Genomic DNA, 24,775 nt, shown 5'->3' with positions numbered 1-24,775 from the left:
TAACGTGCCCATAGTGCCGCTTAGTAAACCTTGCCCTAAATCCCAAAAAGGTACCACTGGAGGGACAAAGGTATGAGCCCACTTAATCCCTCAGTGGTCAATGACCCTTCTTCCACTCCTCTAAGAACTGAAAATGAAAGTACATACCAGGATCTATGACAGGTGCACATATAGTGCAAGATTTAATCTATGGCACAAAAAAAAAACGGTTCTGGAAAAAAAAAATTTTGTATAAGCTGCAATTAAATTTAGGTGCAGTTTATAGCACTTACACCTGGGAATTGTGCCTAATTCTAGATGCAGCTATTTGCACCACCTTAAATGTGGAACTCACCTTGCATTTGCCTCCCATTAGAATTATTAAATAATAATAATAATAAACATCTCTTATATGTTGCATGTATCTATTACATGTTCAATGCAAATCAAACAAAATAAAACATGGAAAAGAAAATAAGATGATACCTTTTGTATTGGACATAACTTAATACATTTCTTGATTAGCTTTCGAAGGTTGCCCTTCTTCGTCAGATCGGAAATAAGCAAATGTGCTAGCTGACAGTGTATATAAGTGAAAAACATTCAAGCATTGCTATGACAGTCTGACAGGGTGGGAGGATGGGGGTGGGTAGGAGGTATGCATGGGGACATCAAAGCATATCATTGATATTCTAACAGGATGGGTGTGGATAGGTGAGGGGAGGGTGATCAACAGAGAAATACAGCTTTATGGTTTATAATGGGCTTGGAACCCCAGATCCTTGTTAAGTCCTTTCTGTTGGGTGTTAAAATATTCAATCATTCTGACTTCAAAGGTCTTACGTTCTTGTATGGTTTTAAAGTTACCTTTCAGTATTCTCACTGTGAAATCACTGGTACAGTGTCCTGGTTCTGTGAAGTGCTGTCCCACCGGGGTGGGGGCCCTACTGGCTGTTCAATGCAGAAGCAAGGTCAGATACCTTGGAATTACAACAACATTATCTATCATAGATATGTCAATTCATCAAGCCAAAAACTACAATTATTTAAATGGATTGTATTTCAAAAATAAAGCTGTTTTTAAGGCCCTCCTGAAGAGAGCATAATCTAATTCAGAAGTTATTTTTATAGATAATAAACTCCAAGTCTTTGCTGCCAAGTATGAAAAAGAAGATGCAAAAGTTTGTAATGATTTCATACCTGTAGGACTTGGAAAAATCAACCTTAGTTGATTTCTAAAAGATAGTTTCAGCAATTGATCTGTAAATATGAATCAAGTCATTCATATAAAGAGGAGCAATTTCATGAATGATCTTAAATATTAGGCAACACATCTTAAACATGATTCTGGCCTCTATAGTAAGCCAGTGTGACTCAATATAAGGACACCCTATCAAATGTAGTCAGAGAATAAGCTAAGCGAATAGCCATATTGTGGATTGTTTGCAACTTCTTTTGGATTGATTTTGAACAACCCAAATATGTGATACCACAATAATCTAACTCTGACAACACAAGAACCTGAACTACCAACTTAGGGGCCCTTTTACGAAGCTGCGTAGGCGCCTGCACGCGCCAAATGTGTGTCAATTTGGAGTTACTGCCCGGCTCCCGCATGGCCCTTGAAGTAATTTCATTTTTAACGTGTGTCCGCTACGTGTGCCGGAAAATAATTTTTATTTTCTGGCGCTTGGTAGAAACCAGGCGGTAATCGTCATTCTACGCACGTAGACGATTACCTCACAGTTACCTCGTGAGACCTTACTGCTAAGTCAATGGCTGGCGGTAAGGTCTGAGACCCAAAATGGACGGGCGCCCATTTTTATTTTGCCGCATATACCGTATTTTTCAGACTATAAGACGCACTTTTTTCCTCCCAAATTTGGGAGGAAAATGTTGGTGCGTCTTATAGTCCGAATGTAGCCCCCCCTCCCTGTTACAGGCACCTCCCTCCCTCCCTCCGTTACAGGCCCCCTCCCTCTGTTACAGGCACTCCCTTCCTCCCTCCGTTACAGGCACCCCTCTCTCCCTTCGTTGGAATTTTAAAACTCCTCACCTCATTGGTGTGACTCACGGTAGCAGCAGCGCTTCAGCGTGCACGTCGCTCTTCACTCAGCCTTCTCTCTCTAAGCTCTCTGGTCCCGCCAGAGAGAGAAGGCAGAGTGAAGAACGACGTGCACGCTGAAGCGCTGCTGCTACCGCGAGTCACACCGACGAAGTGAGGAGTTTTAAAATTCCAACGAAGGGAGAGAGGGGTGCCTGTAACAGAGGGAGGAAGGGAGTGCCTGTAACGGAGGGAGGGAGCCTGTAACGGAGGGAGGGAGGGAGCCTGTAACGGAGGGAGGGAGGGAGCCTGTAATGGAGGGAGGAAGGGAGTGCCTGTAACGGAGGGAGTGCGTGCCTGTAACGGAGGGAGGGTGCCTGGAACAGGGAGGGAGGCCTGTAACTATTTTTCGGACTATAAGATGCACTTTTTTTTTTCCTCCAAATTTGGGAGGAAAACCTAGGTGCATCTTATGGTCCGGTGTGTCTTATAGTCCAAAAAATACGGTACATTTTCGACAAAAATTTTAAAAAGGGTTTTACAAGTGCGCTGAAAAATAAATCTGCACGCACCCAAAACACGCGCCTACACTAGCGCAGCCCATTTTTCCGTGCACTTTAGTAAAAGGGCCCCTTAAACTTTTCCTGTTGTATATATTTCCAAATTCCTCTAAGCTTCCATAATATCCAGAAACATTTTTTCGCTAATAGGTTTACTTTCAGCTCAAAAGTAAAATTACAATCAAAAGTTATTCCTAATATTTTAAAGCCAGATTTAAATCAATATCAATGGAATTGGCCTGATTTAGATGCCCTGTAGCTTCTAGTAATAAAATTTTTGTTTTATCTTTATTTAATTTTAAGTGGTTTATAGACATCCACTCGTCGATTAAAAAATACAGGCGCTAATTTTAACTTTGACTTCATCAATAATAGAAATATTGGTATTAAGATGGAAATGTCTGCACGTATGAAAAATTAATATACCCCTCTACTTCAAACACTGCACCCAACGAGAACATCATAATTTTAAACAGGATTGGAGATAGGGGGAACCCTGTGGGGTACCACAGCCAACCATTTTTCACAAAGTTGTCCATTCGTCTTAGCTTTGTAGGACCTAGTCTTAATAAATCCATCGAACTATCATAAAACATTACCTGTTATTCCTATAGACGCTAGAATATACAATAATATTTCATGGTCTACCAAGCTGAAGGCACAGGATAAGCCAAATCGAAGGATTAATGCTTGTTTACATGTTGCCATCAAGAGACTGATCTCTGCTATTAAAGTGCCTATTACCGTTTGTGTACTAAAATTACTCCGAAAAACAGACTGAGATTTGTGCAGATTATCAAATTTATCCATACTAGCCGTTAAGCCCGTTAAAATGGGCGAGCTTTTTGTTGTTCTAAATTTAATAATTCTCACCTCCATCCATCCATGTCCAGCAACCCTCCTCTGTCCCCTGCCTTCCCCTCCCCTCCATCGATCCATGTCCAGCAACCCTGCAGTCTCCCCTGCCCTCCCCCCATGTCCAGCAGCCCTCCTCTCTCCCCTGCCCTCCCCCATGTCCAGCAACTCTCCTCTTTCCCTTGGCCTCCCCTCCATCCACCAACCCTGCTATCTCCCCTGCCCTCCCCCCATGTCCAGCAACTCTCCTCTTTCCCTTGGCCTCCCCCCCCCATCCACCAACCCTGCTATCTCCCCTGCCCTCCCCCCATGTCCAGCAACCCTCCTCTCTCTTATACTTCTAAGAACATTAGGTTCTTTCAATTTTGTCTTTGTTTTGGTGTATTTCCTCACTTAACTTTTAATGTGCCACACTAACCATCAGCATGCATTGACTGCCACGTTAACAGCTATCACAGGTTAGTAAAGTTATTTGGTATTGAATCTCCTTGTTTTCCATGAGATGTAAAATATAAAATCTGAGGCTATGCAGTAGCATTACTTCAAAGCATTCCACTTCGTCACTACCACTGTTATTTTTTTTTTTAATTAAATATAACTATCCTTTTTCTTCTGTCTTTTACAAGAGGATGAAAGAAGTTTTGGTCTTTTGCAAAAAACGTTTGAAAATTGATAATTATCTTCTTTGCTCCACTTTCACTTTGATTGGAACAAATTCCTGAGTAAACATTTTTGACCAACCTCCAACACCGCAAAACTTGCTTGCTTCTTTTATAGTTTAGACACCTCAACAACTTTAGAAATGAATATGAAAATGCCCAGTGGAAAATGTGATATGCTAGCACGATTGTTATCGTCTTCAAAAACAAATTTACCACTTAGCTGAGATCTCTGGAGTTTACCAGCTGTGTTTAAAAGAATTAAGAAGAGTGAAGGCTCGCACCACTCTCATTGGGATATACCTTCCCCTACTGAAGTAGTAAAAAATAGGGGTTGACAAGTTCATTTCGTTCAAAACTATATGAAAGACATTCTTTAAATGGTATTAGAGGACAAAACACTGAAAGTAGGATCTGCCTGCTGCCATGCGTGATTGTTTTTCAAGACCTCATAATGAATGATTGTCCCCCTTTGGAGGGGGGGGGAGGGATTCTATATATAACGCCTAAAAAAATCCACTCAGAAAACATTTTCACCTAAGTGTATGCTATAAGCGGCACCTAGATTTAGGCATAAAACCCGGTGCGTAGATTTAGGCGCAGAGGGCCATATTCTATAACTACACGTGTAAATTTCACAATGCCCACAAAACACCTATCTCCCCGTCCATAACCATGCCTTTTGTCTGTGCATGTTAGGAAGTTAAGTACAGTATGTTACAAAATATGCTTAGTGAGTTGTGCGTGTAAATTCTAATTTTTTGCCAATTAGTGATCGTTATTGTTTGTTAAGATTCTATATATAGCGCACCTAGAGATCTGCGCTGAAATCCAGGCGGATTCTATAACAACGTGCATAACTTCAGCGCAGATCTCTAGGCGCGTTATATAGAATCTGAGGGGGGTTATGTGGAGATCCCCAGGTGTGTGCTCTGTAACTTGAAGCCATTGAAAAGACTGCAGTTTGGGAGCTTTTTACCAACGTGCTGCCCTCCCCTCAATACACCCAAACTGAATATACCCCAGGTTTCTTTCCTTACTGCTGCCACTGCTAGATCTGACCTAACAATTCGTCAATGTAATCATGGTGAAGCTGGAATGGTGGCCTGCAGCAAGACGGAAAAAGAACCTGCAGTCTTTGTAAATGCTGTGGGAACGGAGCTACCCTACCCTCCCTTTCTGAAAGATGTGCCAGTTCTTCTCTCTGCCACTGCAGGGCACAACCTAGCACATCCTGACTCTACCCTAACCTGCTGATGTAATTACTAATCTAAATAGGCAGACCACAGAAGAGACAGAACGTCATGGGATGGATGTATCTGAAGGACTGAACCTGACTGAATGGGCTCAATATGCTGTTTCTTATTTGAAAGAGTTAGATTAGGAATTATATTAGCTTCTTAAGAGGCCCTTTTACTAAGATGCGTAGGTGCCTACATGTGTACAACACGCACCAACCTGTTACCTCACCCCCCAAGGATGTAATTCTAATTTTGACACACATCCAAAATGAGTGGCAGAAAATAATTTCTATATTGCTAACTGGGCAGTAATTGGCAGTGTACGTGAGCTGACGATTTCCGCCCGGTTAACTCGTGAGACCTTACTACTAAGTCAATGGGTGGCGGTAAGTTCTCAGGCCCAAAGTTTACGCAAGCTGATTTTTATTTTGCTGCACGTCCATTTTTGGCAAAAAAAGGCCTTTTTTTGCAGGTGCGCTGAAAAATTGACCTATGCGCATCCAATACATGCGCTTACACCAGCGCAGGCCATTTTTCAGCATGCCTTAGTGGGTATTGAATGTGTTTTGGAGGGCTCAGGGGACAAGATAAGAGAGCAAAGGTGAGATGTGTACCTGGGAGCATTTTTATGAGATGGGCAGAAGTGACCTCTAGAGTGCCCCATTGCTTTCCTGGGATGTCTAGGGGACCAGTCTACTAAAAATGGTGGCATGAATCTCTAAATTTTGCAGTAACTTTTTTTTTTTTTAATGGACCAAAAAACAAAATGTCCAAAGCATAAAACCTTGTTTGAAACAGTATTTTCAAAAAAAAAAAGACAGACGTTTTTAAATGACCTTCTTTCCTATTCAGATTTTGGACTTAGACGCACTATCGAAAATGCCTCTCTAAGTCTCGTTGTATAATATGGGACCTGTGCTAAAACAGTTAGTGGTACAATAGTACAATAACCCATGTAAACGGTGGCCAACATTAATAACTAACTGTTGTGGTAATTTCCTTATTAAACAGCTAATGCAGTTTTAAAAATAATCCTCTTGATATTTCATAAAAGCACTGCTTCTACTAAAGAAAACAGATCTCAAATCTGGTATTTCAAGTATTCGTGTTAAATATTCCTAAAGCTGGCCTTTCCTTTACAAAAATGGAGCTTTTCCTACGTAGCTGTCCCTTAACGCTTCCCAGCGTATTACATATTTTCCTACTGCAGTCAGAACTTCTACTACCCTGTTTCCCCGAAAGTAAGACATCCCCCGAAAATAAGACCTAGTAGAGGTTTTCCTGAATTGGTAGATATAAGGCCTCCCCCGAAAGTAAGACCTAGCAAATTTTTGTTTGAAAGCAGGGCCACCGAGAGCCGGACAAGGCTGCCCCCGGGCCACCCCCCCCCCCACCCGAGGTCGCCGGGCCCCCCCTCCACCCACCCTCCGTCGCTCCTGGAACTAACCTTAAACACCTCCTTTCACCTTCGCAGCAAGCAGCAGCAGGGCAGACCTCTCCTTCCTTCCGTGCCCCGCCCTCGCGGACGTTACGTCAGGCGAGGGCAGGACACGGAAGGAAGGAGTGGCCTGCCCTGCTGCTGCGAAGGTGAAAGGAGGCGTTTAAGGTTAGTTCCGGGAGCGACGGAGGGCGGGCGGGCCAACCCCGATGTTTCCCCGAAAAATAAGACAGCCCCTGAAAATAAGACCTAGCACATTTTGGGGGGCAAAAATTAATATAAGACAGTGTCTTATTTTCGGGGAAACACGGTATATTAAATGTTAGACACCTGAACCGGTAGCCAAGGGCTGAAGCAGCACAGCTGAACTCTAGGTACTAACATTTCATAGGGTCCCTTCAGAAAGCTTAGAGTTTGCCTGTCTGGTGGTTTAAAAATAGAAAAACGCATAAACTATATTCAGCCTATGCTTCAGCACTGAGAACATGCACTGTATGCAATACAAGAATTCAGTTGTACCAAGCATACCTTTAAGTATTTAAAAGTCAGTATATTAAAATAGGTCTTATAATATTTTTATCCTCTTAAAACATGTTTATTAAAAAACAGAAAATCTTTCATAATCCTATATAATAAAAAGCACCTCCAACGTTCTGTAGCTGACTCCGTGGCAGTGAAAGTTTGAAGGGTTCGTGCTGCCTCTAACGCTGTATCCATGTCCTGAATTGACGTCACGCACCTCCAGGTTTGTCACAAACAGCACTGACCAACCACAGGATAGCAGCATGAGGCACAACCTCAACGTCTATAGCCTTCCTTTCAAGTTCGTTCCCTCGGAGTCCTGCCCTCGCGGAATGAGGAAATGACGTCAGGAGAATCGCTGGGTGGCTGGGGGGGGCAGCGGAGAGAGGAGAATCGCTGGGTGGCTGGAGGGGGGTAGAGGAGAGAGGAGACTCGCTGGGTGGCTGGAATGGGGGGGGGCAGGGGAGAGAGGAGAATCGCTGGGTGGTTACAGGGGGGGCAGGGGACAGAGGAGAATCGCTGGGTGGCTGGAGGGGGGGCAGGGGAGAGAGGAGAATCACTGGGTGGCTGGAGGGGGAGCAGGGGACAGAGGAGAATCGCTGGGTGGCTGGAGGGGGGGCAGGGGAGAAAGGAGAATCACTGGGTGGCTGGAAGGGGGGTAGGGGAGAGAGGAGAATCACTGGGTGGCTGGAGGGGGAGCAGGGGACAGAGGAGACTCGCTGGGTGGCTGGAAGGGGGGTAGGGGAGAGAGGAGAATCGCTGGGTGGCTACAGGGGGGGCAGGGGACAGAGGAGAATCACTGGGTGGCTGGAGGGGGAGCAGGGGAGAGAGGAGAATCGCTGGGTGGCTGGAGGGGGAGGCAGGGGACAGAGGAGACACACTCGCACCCAGCGGTCTCACTCTCTCTCTGTCACACACACACACACTCGCACATTCACTCTCTCTCTCTCACACACACTCTCTCAAACATACACACGCCGAGAAAAAGTTTGCTAGCACCCGTTTCATTTGTGTCAGAAATGGGCCTGTTTTACTAGTTAATAATAAATATGTGACCCCTTTCATATCGTCATCCAAACTGCTATGATTCTTCTTTACATTGTTGCATTAATTAAAATGATAGTTTTTACCTTTCACTTTATGCCACAGATGCTCTTCATCTTCATTAAAAGATTAGAAGGTAAAATGCCTTTGTATAATTGTAAAGGTCTAAATTCTACATATCATGCCTAAAATATTGGCACTGAAATAAAATACGCCTAGGCGTATTCTATAGTATGCCTAAATGTAGACGTATGTAGAATAAACCTAAATTTCCACACAGTTTATAGAATATATCAACCACCCATCTGCGTGACTAAATTTAGTCACAGACAGTTACGACAAGTAAAACCTGGTGTAAATGCCGACGCATAAATTAGACGCGGACTGGGTGTATTCTATAACCACATGATAGATTTTAGAAATGCCCATGACCCACCCATTCCACGCCCCCTTTTCAACTAGGCGATTTAGAATTTATGTGCATCACATTATAGAATACACTTAGGGGTCCTTTTACAAAGGCGCACTGAAAAATGGCTTGTGGTAGTGTAGGTACAGGTTTGAGGGCGCCTGTTAAAAAGGCCATTTTTTTTTTGCCAAAAATGGATGTGTGGCAAAATCAAAATTGCCACGTGTCCATTTTAGGTCTCTCAGACCTTACCGCCAGCCATTGACCTAGCGGTAAAGAATCCGAGCGGTAATGACCTACGCGTGTTAAATGCCACTTAGCGCGCATCTGTTACACGGGGCCAAAAATAAAAAATATTTTTCAGACACGCGTATCGGACGCGCGCCAAAAATGAAATTACTAAAAAAGCCACGTGGATGTCGGGCGGTAACTCCATTTTGGCGTGCGTTGGGCATCTGTAGACGTTTACGCGGCTTAGTAAAAGGGTCCCTTAGGCAGTTCTGCGTGTAAATTCTAATTAATGACACCGAGTGTCAGTAATTGTTAAGTGGCCATTATCAGCGCTGACTGGCTTGTTAACTAATTAAGGAGGTCTTTTACTAAAGATTAGCTCCTGTTATCTGCCACAGAGCCCATTTTATTCCTATGGTACATGCTGCAAATAACATGCGCTAATCTTTAGTAAAAGACCCCTAAGTTGCGCACACAAATCCAGATACGACTAGATTTGCGAACGCAATTTAAGTTAGACTATATAGAATCCGGGGGAAATTGACTATTTATTAAACAGCTGTAATTCAATCACAAATCGTATGGATCATAAGAAGTCATATAGCTACTAGTCAATTCATACCTTTGTCAATTCATACCTTTTACATTCTTTTATTGTAAGCCAGTCTTTCTATGAAATTGTACAGCTGGATTTAATCAATCTTATTGTAAACCATCTCGATCTCATGGTTTTGATGGTATATAAGAAATTTACTTAAGTGTGTTAGGCTGCTAACATTTACTTATTTGTCAGCATGCAGTTTAGAGTGTGGTAACATCCAACACAAACTCAGTAACCACTTTTGCCACTGCCACGTGGTAAAATGTGTGTTAATAGTATTGTTTTTATGGGGTGTAACTAGGTGGGGCAAAGGGGTGTGGAGAGGTTGAAGAATTAAGGAAACTTTTAACATGGGACCTGAATTGAAACACAAAGGGAATGCCCCCAATAGTTCATGCATTATTTTTGCAGTTATTGTGCATTAACTTCCCACATTTATTTATTTTATTTATTTGTTGCATTTGTACCCCACATTCTCCCACCTATTTGCACGCTCAATGTGGCTTACATAGTACCGTCAGAGGCGTTTGTCCAGTCGGTGGATAACAAATACAAAGTTGTATAGTGACCGTATGAGGTACTATGTTAAGCCTAATCTAATGCACTTTAGTACAAGTGTTCCTTAGTTACTATGATCATGTTTATTAATCATTATTATTATTGTCTGAACCATCTGTGTATGTGTTTATTTTTTGCTAAGTGCATAGTCTCTTACTTTGATTTCATATATTAATAACACTGTACACTTCACACAATAACACAGTAAGTCAGTCTATTGGCTAAGAACTGCTTGGTTTTGAAAAGTCCAGTGTAATGGTTTTTATGGAAAGTAAACAGTATAGCAAAATCTCTTCAACAATTTTCAAAAATATTAGCACTGTTAGCAGGCGTGTGTGTGTGTGTGTGAGCAAAAGGCACATCATTCCTCCGTTTGGCTATGTTGCCCTGCTACTGACATCGATGTTATTCTGGAACCAATAATCCTTAACTCTGCTATTGTCTGGTGAAAAAAGGCGTATCTGTATTTCTTGTGTTTCTCAAATATATCATAGCCTCTTGCTAATGTCTTACAACATTTCACCTTTACTATATATCAGTGTCTGCCCCTGAATCAGAGAGTTCCCAATGCAATTTCCCATTTTGGCTGTATCTTACAACAATGTTTTTCAGCTGTTTAAAAAAAAAAACACCACCTCATTAATTCGTGAAAATATGCAATTCTCAACAGATATACAATCTGCATTTTGACAGTACCAGAACTGTTTAATTTACAGAGAACATACAGGTGAGCGTGGCCAAGCCAGTGGGCCCATGTTTCTATAGAATGATTCTTCTTCTGTGCCTTTCATAAATGCCTATGTTTACTAAGGTGTGCCATAGGCGTTTTAGCGTTTTTAACGCGCGTAAATGGTTTAAGCATGTTAAATGCTAACACGACCATAGAAATGTATAGCATTTAACGAGCCTTAACTTTAAAGGCACGTTAGAAACGCTAACGCCCCTTAGTAAACATACCCCAAAATGTCTTCAAAACTAGGGGCCCTTGTACAGTTCTGAAAGACTGGGAAGAGCACCAGTATCCGATACCCAGTTCCGTGCTCCTGTTAACAAAGTACAACAAAACTAAGATACCAACATTGCTGTGGGATCGTTGCAATATTTCATGCATCTAAATGAGGACATCTGCTTACAACATGCCAAACAGAAACCAGTAGAACAAAACAAAAAAGGCTAGCAAAACATCAAAACAATTAAAAAAAAAACTGGGAATGCTGTTTTTTTTCTCTCTGTAGGTAGAGTTGTTTTCTGTGTTCTTTTTTTTTAATAACGCCAACAAAAGACCTGTGGTAGTAGCCCATTTCTGGATGATTACTTTACAGTGTCTCCTGGGGCAGTTCAGGTTTTATTTATTTAACTAGTAAAAAAGGCCCGTTTCTGTAGGCAAGGAAACGGGCCTTAGGCAGGCAATTTCCCCCCCCCCCCTCCATGCTACGGCCTCCTCGAACCCCCCCCCCTTCCGCGAACCTGTCGTCCCCCCCCCCGTGCCAGCGAAAACTGCCGCCACCGCAGCCGCCGTTGTTGTGCTACCTTCCCTTCCCGTAGGTTCCTCAATCATCTTCTTAGAAAGTTTAACTCCGTGCGGACGCACGGAGTTAAACTTTCTAAGAAGATGATTGAGGAACCCACCCGAAGGTAGTGCACAACAGCGGCGGGAGGGGGGGTGCGGGTTTTCGGCGTTCCGGGGGGGGGGGATCGACAGGTTCGCGGGAGGGGGTGGGTTTCGAGGGGGCCATAGCGCGGGGGGGGGGGGGGGTGACAGCTGATTCCAAGGCAGTAGGAGGAGTAGGGAAACACGCGCCTTGGAATCAGCTGTGTTGACGTCAGTGACGTCCGTGCGTGTCTGCCTCGCAGACCACTTGCAGCCAGGGAGCCACGGTCCCAAGCATAGAACGTTGGAGGTGAGAATTATTATATAGGATTCTGTTAGTTTTTTACAGGGCGCTAACATCCATAGGCACTTTATAGCAATTTTAAATGGAAACCAGTGTCATATACGTGAAAGTCTACTTAACAATTTGAAGCCTCGTCATACGACTAGAACAAAAACCCTTGGTAAGAGTGACCCTATCCAGCAAAATAGATTCTAAAGTGAAGCTGCTGCACAAGTCCAAAGAAAGCGGCAGCCCATAACACTGTTGCTATAAAAGAAAGAAAAACATACAAAACTGTTCAACATTAATATCTGTTTTTAGTCAAGGAGCTTGTATCACATTTTACGAAGAAACATCCAAGCAGTGATGACACTGTACTTTCTTCTACTCCAAGTTAACCGTCTGTGGATTTTAAATACTATGATAACCACACACAAATGCCAAAATATTTTAACTTCCATTGTCAAAGCTACAATGCTCCCTCAAAAAACAAAAACGGATTTACAGCCTCACTTGAGTAAAAAAAAATAGCAGGTGCATAGGGCCAGATTCTATAGATGGCGCCTAGATTTCAGTGTGGAAATACGCACGTAACTTAATTGGCGTAACAAACCAATCAACATTTTTAACAGCACTTACTTAACAAGCAATAATGAGCACTAATTGTAAATTATCAGAATTTATGCGTGGAAATCGCTAAGCGCATTCTATAAAGAACTAGGCGTACATTGTAAAGGGCACAGTTCAAAATAAATGCGCATAGTTTAAAAGGGACATGTTCATGGGCGTTTCTCGGGCATTCCAAAATTTCCGTGCCTAATTGCAGAATACGGATCAGTGCACCTAAATCTACATGCACGGATTTGCACCAGGTTTTTATTAGCGTATGGAATTGACTAAGCGTATTCTATAAACCACACCTAAATCTTATAGAAAACACTTAAATCCGCGTGCATTTTTTAGGCGCCATATATAGAATTTGGGGGATAATTTCTATCCCTTTCTCTCTGTGCTGTTTTAGTTCATTTACGTTTATAACCTTATAAGAATGAATGTTTACTCACTTTCAGTGAATCAAAGCAGGCGATAACTCTTCCATTTTCCACTTGGCAGCTTTTCGATGGATGTGCAAATTTACATTCCGAGTCCGGCCGTGAGCAAGTCCCCCTTTGGAACTCTCTACACACCTCCAGCGTGAGCCATTTTGTGTCCCGAATCGGTGTGACACTAACAGCCATGTTTAGAATTTACAGGTAGTTAATAATTTTATTTTTTTTTTAATTCAACAGGGAATAAAAATAACGTCAAACTGTTAAACAGGGCTTTACAGAAATGCCACCTGCAATTTCTGCTGTTGCTGTTCACCTCTTCCTAATTTAACTGTACAGGTAAATCTGTGCTGTCAATCTTTATGTTAAAGATCTCCCTCTAGGATGTCATAGCAAGAAACTCTTAAGGAGAAGAGGCTCGTTACTAAACACTGCTAGGGTCAGAAGACAAAAAGAGTGGCGTGGAACAAGGTTGTGCTCTCAGTAACCCATTCTAAGTGTCAGTTTTTGAAGCCCAAAATGCAAGCATGAAAACATGGCAGAGCCTTCACCGAGACAGAGTATTCCAAGCTGCCTTCAGAAAAGGGAGTCTGAAAAGTAATCCCCACTCCGCTGAATTGGTGCAATCAATAGATTAGTTAGAGAGGTGCAGTAGTGGAGAACAATAATCAAGGACTTTTCTTAGTTTTCTCCTTGGACTTTCTGGAAAAATATAGATTTTCAAGTAACTTTTCCTTTTCGTTTTTTGGGTTTTTTTTTTCTTTCGTTTGTTTTTACACTACAGCAGCATAGAGCAAATAAATGCCTGACACACAGAGCTTCTCCCGTGATTTAAGGTGGATATGGGAGGGGTGGGGGTGTCTGGGCTAGAGGCGTAGGGTGGATGTGGCGTCCTCGCAATGTAGCTGGCAGCAAGCAAGGCAAAAGCAGAGATTGCTCTAGAAGCGGATCCAAGCAGCAGAGACGTCAGGAAAGGCACTTCTTAGTACCAACCTGTAGAAAAAACAGATATGTTAAAATTTACCAAGCAGCACTTTCAAGGATGCCTCACAGTACTTTCAGCATGCCACGTGATCCCAGCCTACTATGCAAAATGAAAGCCTGCCTGTTCTTTACACACACATACTTACAGTGTAGCATATTGCAGCCAGCCATCATAGATTTATTTAAAAAAAAGGGGGGGGGGGGGCATTTCTCCTTGTGAAGCAATGCATGACAGAGAGATAACCAATCACAGATACTGTTGCAGCAATATTCTGGGCAGAAAGCCAATAGTGTGGGCTGTCTTATGAAAGGTCGCGCCTATCAGACGTTCATTACTATGCTATAAGCACAGAAAATGTCCATCAGATGTGACTTATTCCACTGCAAGAGAACGAGCATGTGGGTTTTGAATTTACCCAACATGCAGTTAGTGGATTAAACCATGTTAGTTTTAGAACTGCTCCCGACACAAGCGTGAGCATTTGCAGAATCACTACAGAAAAGACAAGCTTTTTTTTAGACTGTGGCTCGTTTTCAAGTTCCTTTCCTGCTTTGCGTCCTGCACGCACAAGCTCTCAGCAAGCTGCCTCTCACATGAGTATAAAAAGAAAAAAAAAATGAGGGGGGATTGTTTACAAATGGCACATTCTCCAGACCTATCCAGCTCACTTCCTTCTAAAAGTAAAAGTAGTCCTGCCCCTTCACAGCAATCAGCCCTCCTCCCCTATACTGTAAAACTATTCCATTCAGCCTGCAGACACTTTGTCAATATATCATGGGCTGGCTAGATATGAACAAAAGCACCCTTTATTTCAAATGAAAAGCCTGAGTCACCGAGAAGACTGTAAGAATCAGTGTTAGCAGGATATTGGGCAAAACATAAGCCAACCTCAGAGGAGAAGAGGGATTCCATCAAGGTACTATGAAATATTAAGAAGGCAGTTGGACTTAAGCAATACAGGGCACTTTAGTGTCACTCTTTCAAGTATAAGGGAGCCCCATTAACTGCAGGCCTGCTGCTGTTAGCTATATCTGCCTTTTACTGACTCTGCACTCCAGTAGATTCACTTTAAATGGCACTTATATTCAGGGGTTAGTTGTCCTTATGACAAAAGTGGAATGATGTGCTGGAAAAAAAAACCATATCAAATAACAAAATGATTATGGCCTTACATCTAATGGACTTAAGATTGCTGATCTATTTAGCAATCACTCTCCAGATCAGGCACGAAGCCAGACCTCGGGGGGGGGGGGAGGGGCTCAGCCCAAAGCGGGGATGGTGCCCCATCTCTTCACACCTGCTGCAACCCCACATACCCCAATGTTGGTTTTGCTGAGCTGATGCACTGCCTGCCCTGCTTCTTCCCCCCCCCCCCCCCCCCCGCACATGCTTGGTTTTAGTGAAATTGAGCATGCGCGAGGGAGGCACGCCCCCTGCGCATACTCAGTTTTCACTCATGCACAGAGAGGGCAGCCTCCCTCGGGCATGCAATCAGTTTCACTAAAACCAAGCATGTGTGTGGGGGGGGGGGGGGCAGCAGGCAGCACAATAGCTAAGAAAACCACCATCAGCTGGGGGAGGGCTTTTGGTGGCAGGGCTTGGGAACCCCCACCAGCCAAACCAGCAGACAGCGCATCATGTTTGGGGGGGGGCCTGAACCCATATTAGACGGGCCAGGCCCCCAAGGCTCCCCCCCACCACCACCACCATGACTACGCCACTGCTCCAACTAAAAAATGAATTAATCATTCCACATTCCACATTTTATTTCTGAAACTTTTTTTCTCATAAGATTACCCGAATACAAATGCAAATTTCTATACAAAAGGAAGTTCCAAACCTACTCAAAGTTAAAGAAGGCACAACCTAGTGGACGTTTTGGGCCCCTCTTCTAAATTTCTGGCCTAGGCTCCAGAATGTCTAACACTGGCCCTGTAAGAGAATTCTGCACTTTACGAAGGCAGACTAAGGGGGCCCTTTTAGTCAGCCATGGTAAAAGTGGCCTGCGCTAGTTTTGGCACATGAAATTAGCACGCGCTAAGCCACGTTTACCGCGGTAGGAAAAAGGCCTTTTTTTAAAATGGGGCAGTAAATGGCCATGCGCTAATATTAAAATTAGCGCGTGGCCGTTTACTGCTTGAGCCCTTACAGTCACCTATTTAGGAGGCGATAAGGGCTCACATGCTAACCCCGCGGTAATCGGGCAGCGCGCGGCAATGTGGCCAAACTTCTGATTGCCACCGAGAACGCTGCCTGCAGTAGAAAATTGTTTTCTACTACGGGAAGCTGTGCGTGCCAACACTGAAACTACCGCTGGGCTCCTGTGCTACTCCAGCGGTAGGACCGACTTGGCACGTGCTACCCGCACGGTAGCCCTAAGGGGCCCTTTTACTAAAGTGCACTAGGGGAAAAGTTAGCAAAGTACAATGCCTAAGTGCTATTCTGTAAATAAGTAGCTATCTTGCATAGTACATTTCTGCAAGGCTAAGGCAGGGCTCCCACTTACATACATAATTTACAGAATACTATAAATTGCACACAGCTTTGCGCATTTAGGCGCTCATGCCAGCTCTTTGCTAGTATAAGTGCGGGCACTTAGATGTTAGGCATATTGATACCGGGTTCTGCCTGTACTCTATAATGGAACATAGGTGCCTTTCCAGCTTATTTTCAAAGGAGAAGGGCGCCCATCTTTCAACACAAATCGGGAGATGGGTGCCCTTCTTGCAAGGTCACCCAAATCGGCATAATCGAAAGCCGATTTTTTTTACATCCTCGACAGCTTTCCATCACAGGGACGACCAAAGTTCACGGGGGCGTGTCGGCAGGTAGCAAAGGCGGGACTGGGGCGTGATTAGGAGATAGCGTCCTCGGTCGATAATGGAAAAAAGAAGGGCGTCCCTGACGAGCACTTGGCTGACTTTACTTGGTCCATTTTTTTTCATGACCAAGCCGTGAAAAGATGCCCGAACTGAGCAGATGGCCACCGGAGGGAATCGGGGATGACCTCCCCCAGTGGTCACTAACCCCCTCCCACCATAAAAAAAACAGGTTAAAAATACTTTTTTGCCAGCCTCTATGCTAGCCTCAAATGCCATACTCAGGTCCATCGCAGCAGTATATAGGTCCCTGGAGCAGTTGTAGTGGGTGCAGTGTACTTCAGGCAGGCGGACCTGGGGGGGGGGGGAGGGTTGGGGGGCTCAGCACCCAAGGTAAGGGAGCTATGCACCTGGGAGCAATTTCTGAAGTCCGCTGCAGTGCCCCCTAGGGGGCCCGATTGGTGTCCTGGCATGTGAGGGGGACCAGTGCACTACAAATGCTGGATCCTCCCATGACCAAATAGCTTGGATTTGGCCGTTTTTGAGATGGACGTCCTTAGTTTACATTATCGGCGAAAACCAAGGTCAGCCATCTCTAAGGGCGGCCATCTCTAAGGTTGACCAAAATGTTGAGATTTGGCCGTCCCCGCCCATCTTGTTTTGATAATACAGTCGAGGCCGCCCCTTTACGAGGCCGTCGTTAGAGATGGGCGCCCCCGTTCGATTATGCCCCTCTTTGGCTCCTATCATGTGGCCTTGGGATACCTAAATGGAGTTGCTATGTTATTACCCCATAGGGGGTTACAGTGCATCTATTTTTCAGCGCCAAGGCATCTATTTAGAATTTATTCTATAAAGAAAAGTATGTGCCTACTTCTCTTAACAGAATACTATTGTTTATTGTTATTATGAAAAATAACTTATTTATTTGGGTTCTGCTCACACCGTTTTCAGTAGTAGCTCAAGGTGAGTTACATTCAGGTACACTGGGTATTTCTCTGTCCCTGGAGGATTTACAATCTAATTTTGTACCTGAGGCAAAATCACAAGGAGCAGCAATGGGATCTGAAGCAGGCACCTCTGGATGTCAAGACTGGTGCTCTAACCATTAGGCTACTCCTCCACTTACATTCAGCATTCTCTCAACAAAATTAATATACATAATTCAAACATAAACAAAATAACAAAATACACAAACACAGTCAAGTATCACAAAAATGAAATAACACTTAATTAAAAAAAATTAAAATAACATCCAACAGGTTCCACATTCAAACATCATATCAACCACAAGTGAGTTCTACACTAAATGTCTGCTGGCAAAGGATGAGTTTTAAAGCTTTTTTAAAGACTGGCATCGATCTCATAGTGCGAACCTGAAGTGGTAATTAAACCTGCACTACCCTAACTGTAAGGGACTTAAATACAAGTCATTATATGCATCCAGCTTCTCTTACATCTGCGCGCAACATTGGAACGCACTACCGAATCTCTTAAAAACAACCCACGATCTGACAGTCTTCCGGAGATCACTGAAAACTAAATTATTTAACGAGACTTACAACAAGAATCCTTCATAATAGACTCACTATCACATCTGTATTAGAACTAATCAACATTGAACTCTTAATTTGGTTACTTTAATCACACTGTAATTATTTAATGCTATACTCTACCTTCCATTTTGCATATCCGATATGTATTAATTATTTCCTTTATTTCCAATTTTCTTGATATCTAAAATACCTTAATTGTAACAATACTTTGTTCTTCTCATACCGTTTATGACGATTGTCATTGCGGCATAAGAGGTGGGAAAATGTGGGCTACAAATGCAGCAAATAAATAAATAAATAAATAAATTCCACAGCTTTGGTCCTGCTACATAGAAAACCATTGCTCTATATTCTATGTAGGAGGACCAGATCTAATTATGTGTTTATATTTTAGACAAGAACAGTGCCATAGCGAGGGCTAATGGCACCCGGGGCGGGTCGCCGCTGCGCACCCCCCCCCCCCCGGGTGCAGCACGGTGCAACCCCCCCCCCCTCTACGGCGCACCCCCCCCCCCCCGGAGCGCAACCCCCCCCAGACCACATTCTTACCTGCGGGAGGGCCGATCCGCCCCGAGTGCACGTCACTCGGAGCTGCATCGGCCCCGCTGGTTCCCTGCTCTCTCTGCCCCGGAACAGGAAGTAACCTGTTCTGGGGCAGAGAAAGAGCAGGGAACCAGCGGGGCCGGCACCCCCCGAGCGCGTGCACCCGGGGCGGACCGCCCCTCCCGCCCCCCCCTTCCTACGCCACTGGACAAGAGCACTTACATTTGCTATAGAGCTGATGTAAATGTTTGTGCCTAGGTTGTGAAAAGTATGTATAAAGTTTATAGTATTCTATAATCTATGGGCCTGCTATTCAGACGGTGGCAATCAGCATTTTGCTAACCAAAGCTCGCGTTAAACCCGGAAATTCAATGCTGAACCAAGTCCAGCCACCAGCAGTGAACTTCCGGGTTTCTGGAGCCAGCTAATACATAGTCGGTTAATCAGCAGATATCAAAGACAGGACTGAGTTTTATGTGGTCCTGTGTTTTATGCACTGTTGTCCTGCCTGCAGTGTTTCAGGATTCTGAGCAGATTCAAAAGCTTAAAAAGAACTTTGCTTCTTCGACTACCAAAGTGGAGGACTTAAACAACCAGTTATAGCAGGTGAAATCTATTCAAACTACTTTTAGTCAAGTAAAGACTGAATCACTGGATTGAGAACTATACTACACTTTTGATTCTGAAGGCCCTATTTACTATGCTGTGCTTAGGGGCGCACTTACATTTTTAGCGCACGCTATGCATTAAGTCAGTTAACCGTGTAGATGCCCAGAATATTCCTATGGGTGTCTACATGGAGGGGCATAATCAAACGGGGGCGCCCATCTATAAGGGCGGCCATCTCCCAGGGACGGCCCCGGGAAGGGGCGGAGCCAACCATATTATCGAACAAGATGGGTGGCCATCTTTCGTTTCAATAATATGGTCGGGGCCGGCCAAATCTCAACATTTAGGTCAACCTTACAGATGGCCGACCTAAATGTTGAGATCGCCGGACTTAGAGATGGCCGGCTTCGGTTTTCGCCGATAATGGAAACCGAGGCCGGCCATCTCAAAACCGGCCAAATGAAAGGCATTTGTTCGTGGGAGGAGCCAACATTCATAGTGCACTGGTCCTCCTCACATGCCAGGACACCAACCGGACACCCTAGGGGGCACTGCAGTGGACTTTATTAATTGCTTCCAGGTACATAGCTCCCTTTCCTTGGGAGCTGAGCCCCCCAAATCCCCCCTAAAACCCACTCCCCACAATTGTACACCACTAGCATAGCCCTTAAGGGTGAAGGGGGGCCCCTACATGTGGGTACAGTGGGTTTCGGGTGGGTTTTGGAGGGCTCACATTTACCACCACAAGTGTAACAAGTAGTGGGGGAATGGGCCTGGGTCTGCCTGCCTGAAGTGCACTGCACCCACTAAAACTGCTCCAGGGACCTGCATACTGCTGTCATGGAGCTGGGTATGACATTTGAGGCTGGCATAGAGGCTGGCAAAAAAATGTTTTTAATTTCTTTTTTTTTAGGGTGGGAGGGGGTTGGTGACCACTGGGGGAGTACGGGGGGGGGGGGTCATCCCCGATTCCCTCCGGTTTGGTCCTGAAAATAAATGGACCAAGTAAAGTCAGCCAAATGCTCGTCAGGGCCGCCCTTCTTTTTTCCATTATCGTCCGAGGACGGCCATCTCTTAACCACGCCCCTGTCCCGTCTTCAGTACACTGCCGGAACGCCCCTTTGAACTTTGGCCGGCCCTGCGACGGAAAGCAGTTGAGGGCGACCAAAATCGGCTTTTGATTATACCGATTTGGCCACCCTTATGAGAAGGGCGACCATCTCCCGATAAGTATCAGAAGATGGCCGCCCTTCCCCTTCGAAAATAAGCAGGCTGGTTAACTTGTGCTAAAAACGCTAGCACAGTTTAGTAAACAGGGCCATACGACTGCTGAAATTTCCTTATCTAATTACAACTACACCAAAAGAATTATTTTATAGATTTCTTAAGGAGATATTTAAGTAGGAGGATTCTGGATTGCTTCCACTAAATAAGATATATTATATTCTTCTACCAACTAACAAGAAAAGTAGCTTCCTAGTAAGGCCGGATCAAGTAGAGATATCTTCTGATAGCTTGAATTTGACAAATATCCTGGAGACTGTATCTTAATTATCTTATGTCAACATATTTACATTCATCACATCATGGCTTTCGGCCAAGTCAAAGCATGGAGACTCTTCTACTTAAGCTTGTAATGGCAATAAGGAAATGCTTGCGTTTGGGCAAGAAAGTAGTTCTCTTGCAGTTTGAGAACTCTGCAGCCTGTGATGCTATAGACCACTCTTGACTGCTGACCAGACTGAGTGGCATTGGGACTACTTGTGCACACAATTTAATTGAATAACAAGCCAATCAGTCAAATAATTGGTGTTAATTAGGTGTGTGATCTGCGCCTAAATTTTATGTGTGTCCTGGAGAAGGAGACATGGAAATGGGAGGGTCATGGGCATTTTGGGGGCGGAATGTAGGCACTGATTCGAATTACGTGTGCAATTTCAAAATAAGAGGGTTCCACACACTGCACCACTTTTCCCTGTGCTTAAATGTTATTCCATAAACCGGGCCTAACTTTAGGCGCGGCTTATCGAATAGCGCTTAAGCATTTTTTTTCTTTGCCGATTTTTTAGGCCGATTTATAAAACTCATCCCTTAATGTATATAAGCTCCCTGGGCAAGTATTTCGCTGAACAGAACATTTTTTTTTCTCTATCATATACAGCTGATACTTTTACTCTCTGTCCAGAACAAAGTACCTTTGAAGAAACCTTATTACATGGAAGTGCTATATTGCTATAGTAGATAATTGGACAAATATTAATTTTCTTAGATTAAATAAACAGAAAACCAAACTGCTTTGGTTTGGTGATTTCCAAACAGTCCCATCAAATGAAGTTATTTTGTCCTCAGATGAATTTCTTACAAATCAACATAAATCCAGAGTTTTGGGTGTGGTGCTAGATTTAAACTTGTCTTTTCAGTTTCAGATGAATGAGCTTACAAAGAAATTGTTCTTTATTTTGAGTCGCTTAAGAACGATAAGATCATCATAAATCCTGTGGGCTTCAGAGCTGTTGCTCAGGCCATTCTAATTCCTTATCTGGATTATTGCAATTCTCTGTACTGTTCTCTTTCTTTGAAATTACAAAGGAAATTGCAACTGTTGCAAAATACATCTGCTTAGCTGATTTTTTCCGTTAGGGAAGTTTCATAAAGCAACTGCACTTTTAAACAAACTACACCGGCATGAATTAGATTCACATCTCAATTTTAAAAGCCTGTATGGTTTATACAAGTTTCCATGGACTTAATTCAGAAAATATTGTACAGCTTTTTGTTAATTCCTATGAGTATACATAGGTTGAATTTGGATGTTCCATCAATGAAGAAAGTACATTTGAAGTTTATCTGGGAACAAACTTTCACATAAAAGTGCTAAAATTTGGAATAATATTCCATCTCAAATTCATCAAATTTCGTGTGATTATCTTTTTCAAAAGGCACTTAAAACATATTTATTTTTAGATCTATAATTGTAAATGTACTTAGTTTTAAGATAATTAAGGAAACAGATGTTAATGTCCTTTTATATGAAGGCTTTATTTGTGATCTGTCTTGCATCCTAAGGGCCTCTTTTACCAAGCTGTGATAACGATTCCCGCACAGCAATTCCGACAAAGCCCATTCGAAGTGAATAGGCTTTGTCGGCTTTGCCGCACCAGGAATCGCTAGCACGGTTTGGTAAATGAAGACCTTTTGGGTTTTAAAGGCAGAATATAAGATGTTATTATACCACAATACAATTTTATTTACTTATTTATTTATTGGGATTTATTAACCGCCTTTATGAAGAGATTCACCCAAGGCAGGGTACAGCTTAACATAAAACTTACAATTTTGTCAACAGCATAACAATAATAAAAATGACCAAATAGAAACAAATACAATAAAGGCCTTGTTTACTAAGGTGCACTACTAGCGTTCTTAGCGCATGCTCAAAATTAGTGCACCCAATCGTGTAGACGCCCATAGGAATATTATAGGCATCTACATGGTTACCACGTGCTAATGCTTAGCATATGCTAAAAATGCTAACACACCTCTAACTGCGGCTTAGTGAACAGGACCCTAAATGAGATCAACCTGAAACAACAAATTAAAACCTACTAATAAAATTACCATGAAACAGTATCAAAAATATACACAATTAACAGCACTGAAATTCAATTAACAGGTACAATGCAATGTCAGCATAATAATAATGAAACATCTAACAAATCACTACAGTCTACGCTGTTACTGTCCTTTATCTTTCAACAGGACAAGAACGCTCTCCTGCGATTGTTTTTCACACTTTCAGATTGCAATTTTTGGGGGGAGGAAAAATTGCTATTTTTCTTGATGTCTCAAAATGGACACAGAACAGGAGGAAAAATGTTCTCGTTATTGTCAACAAGTATTGGTTCTATCTAGGGGCAACCTTTCAGTTGCAATATCCATGTAAGTGACTGGTTTCCTAGAATAATGTAAGATGTGAATTCTTTGAGCAATCTTAGCTAAAGCACTTCTTGGAAAGAAAAGGAACTGGATATTTAAAGCATTTAGACTGATAGTATAAAACTCACATTTTCTTGAGAGGTTCTTGGGGGTTCTTTTACAAAGGCGTGGTAAAAAGTGGCCTGTGGTAGTGTGGGTGCGTGTTTTGGAGGCACGCTGGAAACAAAAGAAAGAGTGGGAAGTGCAGCAATAACTCCAGAGACTGGGACAACTAAGTCGAAAAAGAAATATTTTATTAAGGACTCGACAAAGGTCTGTGTTTCAGCCGCAGGCCTGCCTCAGGAGTCTCAAATTGTTCAGAACGAACTATCTGATGGAGGTTAGAAACAAACCCTCATAGTAAGGTGCAGGTATGAAGGCACCATATACAAGTGGTCTTGAGAAAGACCTTTATACTCATGAAAGAAACAGCACATCGCGTTGTAAAAGTCCGAAATGTGGCATTGAAAGACTACTGCACCTTACCTGCACCTTACTACAAGGGTTTGTTTCTAACCTTCATCAGACAGTTCGGGCTGAACAATTTGAGACTACTGAGGCAGGCCTGCGGCCGAAACACAGATCTGTGTCGAGACCTTAATAAAATATTTCTTTTTTGACTTAGTTGTCCCAGTCTCTGGAGTTATTGGTCCACTTGCCACTCTTTTTTTTTGTTTGTTATACTTTTGTGGGATTTTGCTGTTCATCCACCCAGTGGATTACCCTTCCCCCTTTGGATGCATGCTGGGCCATTTCTTTACCACATCTGGAAAAAAGGGGGGGGGTTTAATGGGCCGGAAATGGGCGTGCGGCAAAATTAAAACTAGTGCATGCATATTTATGGCCTGAGCCCTTACCACTACTATTGACCTAGCGGTAAGGGCTCACGTGCTACTCATGCGGTAACTGTGCAGCGTGCCAACTGCCAATTACTGGAGGGAATGCCCCCCATGGTAGAAAATGATCTTCTACCGCAGGATTCAGTGTGTGCCAAACACGGACTTACTGCCATGCAAACACGCTAGCCCAGCGGTAGTGTCAATTTGGCATGCACTACCCGAGTGACCCCTCCCACACCTTTCTAAAAAGGCCCCTTGCAGGCTTATTTTCGAAAGAGAAGGACACCCATCTTTTGACACAAATCGGAAGATGGGCGTCCTTCTCACAGGATTGCCCAAATTAGCATAATCGAAAGCCGATTTTGGGCGTCCTCAACTGCTTTCC

The 24,775-nt window shown here is 43.4% G+C and overlaps 1 protein-coding gene across 13 annotated transcripts in view; it reads right to left on the bottom strand.

Moving 5' to 3' along the window:
* Positions 1 to 24,775, bottom strand: part of MBNL1 (muscleblind like splicing regulator 1) — a 320,658-nt gene that overhangs the window by 247,574 nt on the left and 48,309 nt on the right. For 11 of the 13 annotated variants that reach the window (XR_003943570.1, XM_030216350.1, XM_030216347.1 and 8 more), the window contains exon 2: positions 13,080 to 14,057. The exons of 1 other annotated variant lie outside the window; for it this stretch is intronic. Coding sequence is in view for 11 of the 12 variants with exons in the window: in XM_030216350.1 (XP_030072210.1) it covers positions 13,080 to 13,253 (174 nt within the window). In the remaining variant the exon portion in view is untranslated. Of the gene's footprint in view, positions 1 to 13,079; positions 14,058 to 14,194; positions 14,214 to 24,775 lie in introns of those variants that run through there. One more of the 13 variants, XM_030216346.1, reaches the window with a different exon arrangement.

This window comes from Microcaecilia unicolor, chromosome 10 (assembly GCF_901765095.1).
Source record: "Microcaecilia unicolor chromosome 10, aMicUni1.1, whole genome shotgun sequence".
NCBI lineage: Eukaryota > Metazoa > Chordata > Amphibia > Gymnophiona > Siphonopidae > Microcaecilia > Microcaecilia unicolor.
This window is presented reverse-complemented; position numbering and strand designations above follow the sequence as displayed.